We start from the raw sequence: 9,221 nt of genomic DNA, 5'->3' as shown, positions 1-9,221 counted from the left end.
ATGTCCTCACCCACAGTTACCACCTCACACTCTGCACCTTGGTATCAGGAGGAGAAGGAATATAAGTAGAGTTTGTATATTTACCTCACTTTGGCACCAGTAGCATGGTACAAAATCTGATTTATAGATGTTATTCTGTATTGGTGAAATACACACACAGAGTCATATGTACATATACACTAGCTTGAGTAATAGAGTATACAATAATATAGCTTTATATATGAAACAAAATTGTATATTATATAATAATACAGATTTTAAAGCTTATATGTATGTGTGTATATATACACACATTATATATATCATGCTATCATTAATATAAAGCTTTATCATCTATGAAATGGAAGTAATAATAATGGTAAAATTTCATAAATCAATTGTGAAGAGTAAATGAATTAATACAGGTTAAATACTTAGAACAGTCCCTAATACATAATACATAATAAACGCTACCTGCATTATGATTATTATTTATTTTACATACTATAAAAGGATTCAACATTTGTAAACATTATTCACTAGAGAGTGCTTCTAATATTTAGTTTCTTCAATGCACCAATTTTTAAGTATTTTTATTGATTATGCTATTACAGTTTTCCCAATTTCCCCTTTATCCCCCCTCCACCCTCCCCCACAATGCTCCAGCATTCCCCGCACCTTAGTTCATGTCCATGGGTTGTACATATAAGTCCTTTGAGTCCTCTGTTTCCTATACCATTTTTATCTCTCCCCATCTATTTTATGCCCACTAATTATGCTTCTTCTTCCCTGTAACCCCCCCCATTCCTCCCTTCCCCCTCCCCACTGAACTCCCTCTGTGTGATGTCCATTTCTCTGGTTCTGTTCCTGTTCTCGTTGTTTGCTTAGTTTTTGTTTTTATTGTTTTTCTTTTCTTTTAGGTTCATTTGTTGATAGTTGTGAGTTTGTTGTCATTTTATTGTTTATATTTTTGATCTTCTTTTTCCTAGATAAGTCCCTTTAACATTTCATATAATAAGGGCCTGGTGATGATGAACTCCTTTAACTTGACCTTATCTGGGAAGCACTTTATCTGCCCTTCCATTCTAAATGAAAGCTTTGCTGGATAGAGCAATCTTGGATGTAGGTCCTTGCTTTTCATGACTTCAAATAATCCTTTCCAGCCCCTTCTTGCCTATAAGGTGTTTTTTGAGAAATCAGCTGTTAGCCTTATGGGCACTCCTCTGTAGGTAACTGTCTCCTTATCTCTGCTGCTTTTAGGATTTTCTCTTTGTCTTTAATCTCAGGTAACTTAATGATGATGTGCCTTGGTGTGTTTCTCTTTGGGTCCAGCTTCTATGGGACTCTCTGGCCTTCCTGGACTTCCTGAAAGTCTATTTCCTTTGCCAGATTGGGGAAGTTTTCCTTCCTTATTCATTCAAATAAGTTTTCAATTTATTGCTGCTGTTCTTCTCCTTCTGGCACTCCTGTGATTCAGATATTGGAACGTTTCCGGTTGTCCCAGAGAATCCTCAGCCTCTCTTCATGTTTTTGGATTCTTGTTTCTTCATTCTGATCCAGTTGGATGTTTATTTCTTCCTTATGTTCCAAATCGTTGCTTTGAATCCTGGTTTCCTTCTTGTCACTGTTGATTCCCTGAATAGTTTCCTTATTTCATTTTGGGTATCCTTCATTTGTTCTTTCATTTTTCAACCAAGCTCAATCAGTTCTGTGAGCATTTTGATTACCAGGGCTTTAAATTCTTCACCAGGTAGGTTGTCAATCTCATCACTTAGTTCTCTTCTGAGGTTTTGCTGTGTTCTTTCATTTGGGCCATATTTCTTTGTCATGGCACAGCTGATAGGTTGTAAGGGGGTGGGGCCTTCGGTATTCACCCGGGCAGGGCAACCCTCTTAGCTGCACTGCCCGTCAGTAATTAACCAGTCATCTGCCCAGGGCCAAGCAGGGTGAGGTGAAAGGGGCCAATGCACCAATTTTTTAAATTTATCAATATCTATTTTTTCAATGCCACTTTCAGAAAAGCATTTTTTTCTGAAAGCAGCATATTATCTTCCTTAGAAGACATGTAGAGTATGTAATAATGTATATCATAAATCAAATCATACACCCCTGAAGAAATAAAGGCAATCCATAATTCAAAACTTTAGCAGCAATTATTTTATACCACAGGACCTCATCTATTTCTCAGTGACAGTACTATAAATAAATATTATTTTCTAAGATTGATTCATCCTCCATGATAACTATTTAACTTTGTTTTCACAAATAATGGCATTGGGAAAGATAGAACTACGTTTATCTTGGTGCATTGGTGTCAAGTTCTACTACAAAAGTAGATGTTCAGACGAACTTAACACCTCAGCCCGTGACTATGACAGCCAAAGTTGGAAATGCCCCTCATTTATCATTATCCAAACCAGCAGGGTCAGGGCTGGACCCACTAACCTTCTCCCCACCAGAGACCGCTCCCTACAGCCCTCCAAGGAAGACCGGGTTCCCAAAGCCATTTATTCGGGGCTGTTTTCTCTAGCTCTGATTCTTTCTTCACTTCTTTGGAAAGAAATCCTCTCTTTGAATCCTACCAGTTTACATGAGTTTTAGTATATTTAGAACAGAGTTTTGAGCTGTGTTTTCTCAAGTGCGTTCCACAGGATACTAATGCTGCAAGATGATAACAGGTGTTATTTTTTTAAAGTACATCTCTATGTGTATACACACACATCAGGGTTCCCTGATCAAAGGAAATTGGGAAACACTAGATTAAACAGAGTCTACTGGGTTTTCTTTTTAATCATGGAAGTTCTCAGGATCTTGAATATGTTGCCGTGATTTCTAAGAGGGAGCAGACTGGGCCACAAGTCTCTGGCGTATTTATCTGTGAGCTCTTCGTCTCCCAGAACATCTTTCTATTTATAATCTCCTTTTATAATATATAAAATTTCAGTGTCGCATAATACACACTTTGGGGAATTGCTTTAGAGTGTGGTATATCCCATATTTTACATCTTTTGCCTATGTCCCTTTTCTCAATTCTGAAGAGAATTGTTTCTTTTGTATTATATTTTTCAGCAAAGTTGCTCATTTTCGCTTCAGGTGAAGGAATCCAGCTACTATATCACAAGCAGCTTCTAGGCCTGGCCGGCTGGGTCAGCTGGTGGGAGCATCATACCGTGTACCAAAACTCTGTGCATCCAACTATGTGCATCCCAGTCTGGGAGTATTTCAAGGAACTTGAGTGTATATGGAGGTACTGGTCACATTGATTTGTGTTTCTCCATGTTGAAAAATACACTACATGAAAAAGAAAAAAAAATAAACCCATAAAATCATCTGATAAAATCAATCTCTGCTCTGTTTAACTTAACTAAAATGAAAAACAAGTGCCTAACGTATCCACTTTGACAAAAACGTTCCCTAAACTGCTCCAGTGTTTTTTTTTCTATTACAAATCAGAACATTCAGTATCTCTTTTGCATTAAACTTAGTTCCAAGTGTTTCAGGGCCTCAAAGGAGGATCCCGCTTCAGGTTTCGGACATAAAAACCTTCATACAGCCTGTAGAATTCTCCTCGCCACTTCAGGAGTCATCGAATTTCATGTTAACTATTAAATTACAAACATGCGCTCACGTTTTCCAAACCTCTGTTTAGAAATTCAAAAGGCCCTTAGAAAAACATCCTTCAACCAAATCCCAAGTTGGCAAGTGAAACCGTTTACCTGCGCGAGCTGAACAAAGCGGGGTCCTCGCAGTCCCTGGAGGCACATACGAAGTGGCACGCGATGTACCCCATTCCCATTGTGAGGCACAAATTCTTTGTGACACCGGGGGACACCGCGGAACAAAAATACCATTAGAAATGCTTCAAAAGGAACATTTTTGGCTGCGACAGAGACTTTTGACATTATTTATTAGGTTCAAAACTGCTTCACAAAAGCCTAACAATGGTTCTGTGGAAACCAGTGCATCTGAGGCCCTTTTTGTTGTCCTGCGCAGGCATTGATTTGAAGATGGGCCGCCCTCGCAGAACAATCCCCTCGCAGCGGTCAGCGTCAGCGAGCATTCACCCCCGGCCAGGGAGGGGCCTGTGAACAAGCCGTCTGGAAGCGCTGGGGTGGGCGCATGGAGGGGCAAGACCAAGCCTTGATTAACCCCTTTGATGGGAGCTGGGTGGGAGACCCGGCAAACTGAGTAAGGGGTGCTCCTGCCAGATTGCCAGGGAGGGAGGCATCTGCCCTGGGCCCCCTTTTCCCCAGGGGATGAGGATGCTTGGGGAGGTCTCTGGTGCCATGGCAACTGCGCCTCTTCCGACTGGATTTCCGGGCGCACCCTGGAGGGCGCTTTGGGAATCCGGGTTGGCCGGAGCGCCCAATTCGGCTGCTTTCGTCTCCTCCACCTGCGACTCGGAGGAACTCCTGCAGACCCTCAAAGGGGCGCAGGAGATCTGGCTTCCCCTGCAGATCCCGATGACAGTGGAAGGCCTCGCAGCAGGACCTGGAGGGCAAAGAAGGGTAGGAGTAACACCGGAGTGTGTGGAATGTACCCGCCCCCGCCAGGACTTTAAAAAAAAAAAAAAAAGGCTCTCCTTCATAACTGAATGTTTGAGAAATCAACACCTGCAATGTATTGAGAAAGAAAAAAAAATCCCCTGACATTATTACCCTCACGTGCCCCTTACATTTCTTTAAGAAAATAAAACGTTATCTGTCCCTTTCCTGTTGCTTGAAAGCACTCCTCCACATAATTTTTACAGAATCCTCACAAACCTTTATTTCAAGGAAAACTGTTCAAAACTTCTAAAGAGAGGGAACGAGAAGAACTGGTGACTAAAATGGGGGCCTCAGATTCTAAGTTTGGGGAAAGTTTGTGAGTAAAAATTATTAACTGGGGTTATAGCTCATGCAAAAAAAAAAATCCACAACCCATTTAGATTTACAACTGATCATTTAAAAATCCAAGAAGCAATTACTTCATGAGTTTTATTAGGCATTTCAAACAAGCTGAAAATGAAAGCAATTAGTGAATTACTCTGAGGCTGGGTCTATACAACACCTACATACTCCCTAATGATACTAGATTTTATATATTCTTTCTTTGCTCAACCAAATCTTTTCTTGTGTGTAAACTATGAGGTATTTTGTGATAATATAGCCAATATTATAAAAGAAATGTATATATTTTTCCACCTGCATTTCTATGTGTGTGCATATATATCTCAAATGTATACATTCTTGAAGTTTTTACCAGAGAAATTCTGCCCATTGACCTACACAAATTAAAGTCCAATTTTGAAGTAGCTAAGATAATTCATGTGCTTTAAATCACTTTCTACAAGATTTTGAAGATGTTTAAATAGCATATAGATGTCTAAAATATTTATACAACCTACAAGATCATTTGCAAGTTCAAAAGTATGTAAAAGAACTAAAATGCGCATTACCTTTGTAAGAGCGGGTGGCAATAGCCACCCTATGTCTAAGTAATTCAGTTTAGTTCATCACACACTGTTTTATACTCGGTTTGTATGGAGCCCATGTGGCCCATGACACACTCAACATACCCTCATCAAAGAGTGAACATTTTTTAATGTGCTTGATTTCTCCACTGTGAGAATCATTTCCTGGAAATAAAGGTGGGATGGCCCTTCAGTATCTCCGGGTGAGTGCCCGTGCTTTCAGAGAGCCAAACACATTGCCTTGTGAAAACTAAATGCTTATGTGAGGATGGCTGGGGTAACGGGGAGTGGCGGGAGGGGGGTGGTATGGAGACGACTGTACTTTAACAACAATAAAAATATGGAAAAAATTAAAATTAAAAGCATAAAAAAAACAAAATGCTTAATAGCTGCTTGTCAATTTGAATTTCAGTCTTGGAAGATGACTCATTTATCGTCATCAATAATCAGAGCAAGAAGACTCCACAAGAGAACATGGATGTGGCTCTGGAATTTGGAGCAAAACATATGACCTAGAAGAATACATTGTCCTCTGCCTTGAAACAAGTGATAGACATCCCTTCCCTGAATAAACTGTGATAACGACGCATTTCTGTAACTGTTTTTAGAGGGGCAGTGTGGTAAAATGGATTAAAGAAGGCATTGGGGTCAGACCGTCACAGATTCAAATCCTAGCACATCTCCTAAGCCTTAACTGAAGTAGGAGGATTATATTACCTATTTGCCAGAGTTGCTAGTAGGATTAAGTTTGTTCATTTGTTTATTCATCCATTAACATTTGAGTGGCTGTTATGTGTCTGGCCGTGTTCTAGACATTGGAGATGGAGAAAAGGATAAAGCTGCCAATATCCCTGCACTTATAAAGCTTCCGTTACAGTTGTGGGAAGAAAGAGTGGGGAGAGGATGTAAACTGTTAAATAAGCAAATGAAGAAATGTTTAAGTGTCAACTAGTAGTTAGTCCTAAGGAGAAAAATAAGCAGAAAAGGTTAGGATAGATCCGCACAGATGACCTTTCAGTAAAGACCTGAAGAAAATGGAAAAGCAAATTAGTTAAGTATCTGAGAGAAGAGCTTGAGAAAATGCAAAGCATCTAGTACATTGTAAGTGTTCGGTACCCAAGAGCTGTCATTGTCATATTTAGAATCTTACTAGAGGAATTCTGTGACCTCTACTGAAGGGTTGAAACCTGGCCAAATTACAGAATCTCGACCGGCTTCCAGTTCTGTCTCTAAACTGTGGGAAAACAACAGTTGCAATCTCAGAGGGTGGCCATATGGATCAAAACTGAGGATGCATGTTCAGACTTTAGCGCATTGCCTCGCACATAATGAGACTTCAAAAAATGTTAACCAGGCAGCATCCTTGGCATCCCCTCCTCAAGCCCCGCTTCCCAGAGATGAAGGAATCCCTGACTCAGCATATTTGGTAGACAGTCTCCCAGCCCCTGCTTTTAACACTTTTGGCCCAAACAGTACTTTCTCCTCTGGTTCAAAGAAAGTTCTGTTTATTGTGTCAAAATCTGTCTCTTTCTGCCCTGGCTGGTGTGGCTCAGTGGACTGAGTACAGGCCTGTGAAACAGAGGGTTGCCAGTTCCAGTCCTAGCCAGGGCACATGCCTAGGTTGGGTGCCTGGTCCTCAGTAGGTGGTATATGAGAGGCAACCACACATTGAGGTTTCTCTCCCTCTCTTTCTCCTTCCCTTCCCCTCTCTAAAAATAAATAAATAAAATCTTTTTAAAAAATCTGTCTCTACTATTGGTCAAGTCCAACAAACTGTCAAACATTTAGAGAAAAATTTTTTTAAAAAGGTACATAAAATCAGTCCAGTTCTTCTTCCACATGGCAGTTCCTAGAATATTTGGAGATGTGCGTTGGTTCCTTACGTATTTTCTCCTCCAGTCAGAACCATAAACACCACCACCATCGTCACCACCACTATTCAGTCCCTGCTATGTTTGTGGATCTTTATTTATACCAATCCACTAATTACAGCATCTCTTCAAGGCAGGAATTACTGTTAGCTTACAGATGGAAATACTGGGCTCAGAGAACATTTGTGGGACTTGATCATGGCTACAGAAATGAAATGGAAAAAAGCAGAGATTTGAGTCCAGATCTTCCTGGCTCCAAAGCTCATCCCCTCTGATCTATCTCATTACTTTTAATCATTCCTCCTATTCGTAATTTTGAGACACTTCATTATCATGTATCTTATCCTATGCTAGGAATTCACAGATTTCTAATCTTCAAATAGGGATTATCACATTATCTGCCTAAGAGTGTTATAGGAGAATTTCATAAAATAATGTGAAATGCTCAGCACTATATCTGCCATATGGTGAGAACTTTAATAAATGGGTGCTAGCATGATAATAAAAATAGCTATTATTATTATCTGGTGCAATCCCTCAATCACCAAATTAATGCTAGCTACCCACACTTGTCCTTTCCTCCAATACAGTGCTTAGCAGTGGGTAGGCTTTCATTAAGAACTGTCTGATACAGTTCTTATAGAACTTTCTAGAATAGGACTTGCCATTGAGTCAGTAACTTTGTTGTTTATATTGACATTAAAAATAAAATATGACCAATTGTCCCTGGCTGGCATAGCTCAGTGGAATGAGCGCAGGCTGCAAACCAAAGTGTCGCAGGTTCGATTCCCAGTCAGGGTACATGCCTGGGTTGCAGGCCATGACCCCCAGCAACCACACATTGATATTTCTCTCTCTCTCTCTTTCTCCCTCCCTTCCCTCTCTAAAAATAAATAAATAAAATCTTTTAAAAAATAAAGAAATAAAATATGACCAATTGAAAAGAGAAAAAAAAGAAATAGGAATCACAAAGTGAGACTTACCCAGTGGGACAGGATCTCTCTTGGAACTGGGGGAGGGCTGGTTCCGAGTCCTCACGTGTCTGTTGATGTGTGTACCTATAGCCTCCAGGTGCACGGGGTATACCGGGTAACATCCGAGAGGCTTTTCTGTCACTCGCTGTTCCGCGGATAGACAGCTCCAGCTCTGCTTGGGTACTCCTCTGTCTCTCTTATTAATTTCTCGTTTGACGGTGAAGATCAGTGGGGTCTCGTCCCATCCACTGGATGGTGCTAAGAAGGGACTGACTTCTCCATGGCTTTGTTCTTTCGAAGAAGCTATGCTTACAGCAGGACAACTGGGGATATTGTTCTGGTGAGGGCACAGCAGTTTCTTATATGACATTGGAGTCTGAATCCTTCCTGGACATAATGTAACAGGTAAACACATTAGTTTGAATGAATATCACTTCTTCAACATCACCTACTAAATGAATGATAGGAAGAACGGATTTTTGTCTCTTATTTCTATCCTGAACAAACACAAATGACTTCAACTCAGAAACCCAAAGCCTCCCAGTCTCATAGACCCCTGAATGATACCAGGTTCCCTCTATGATACAACGGCCAGGTTGTTCAGTATACTAATTCAGTATTTCCCAGCCCCGACTATGCATTAGCCAATATCTGAAATGCTTTGAAAAATACGGACATGGGGTCTCAGGACTCTAGTACCTGTAGTTTGCGTACCCCGCAGATACTATAACGTGCCATCAGGGAGACACCAGTCCAATTCGCTCATCAGAGGTCTCAGGTACTTTGTTACAAGCTTTATTCAGTCCAAACAATCGTGAACGTGCGAGAGCCTCAGAGTATTACCTCTCTGCAGGCAGCCTTTACTTCAGACACCAGCATTACATATCACCTTACAACATGTACGGTGCTTTACATTGTCCTTGCCCTTCACTCTAGTAACCCCCC

At 40.6% G+C, this 9,221-nt stretch overlaps 1 protein-coding gene across 1 annotated transcript; it reads right to left on the bottom strand.

The window, feature by feature from the left end:
- Positions 1-4,028: 4,028 nt before the first annotated feature.
- On the bottom strand, positions 4,029-8,646 carry CUNH12orf42 (chromosome unknown C12orf42 homolog). The gene is given in 3 exon segments (XM_045826359.1): positions 4,029-4,255; positions 4,258-4,470; positions 8,286-8,646. Coding segments are annotated over 3 exon segments (801 nt in total).
- Between the last annotated feature and the right edge of the window lie 575 nt (positions 8,647-9,221).

Source organism: Phyllostomus hastatus, unplaced genomic scaffold (assembly GCF_019186645.2).
Source record: "Phyllostomus hastatus isolate PE091 unplaced genomic scaffold, TTU_PhHast_1.1 phas_scaffold_755, whole genome shotgun sequence".
Lineage (NCBI taxonomy): Eukaryota > Metazoa > Chordata > Mammalia > Chiroptera > Phyllostomidae > Phyllostomus > Phyllostomus hastatus.
The sequence above is the reverse complement of the archived record's forward strand: the minus strand, read 5'-3'. Positions and strand labels throughout refer to the sequence as shown.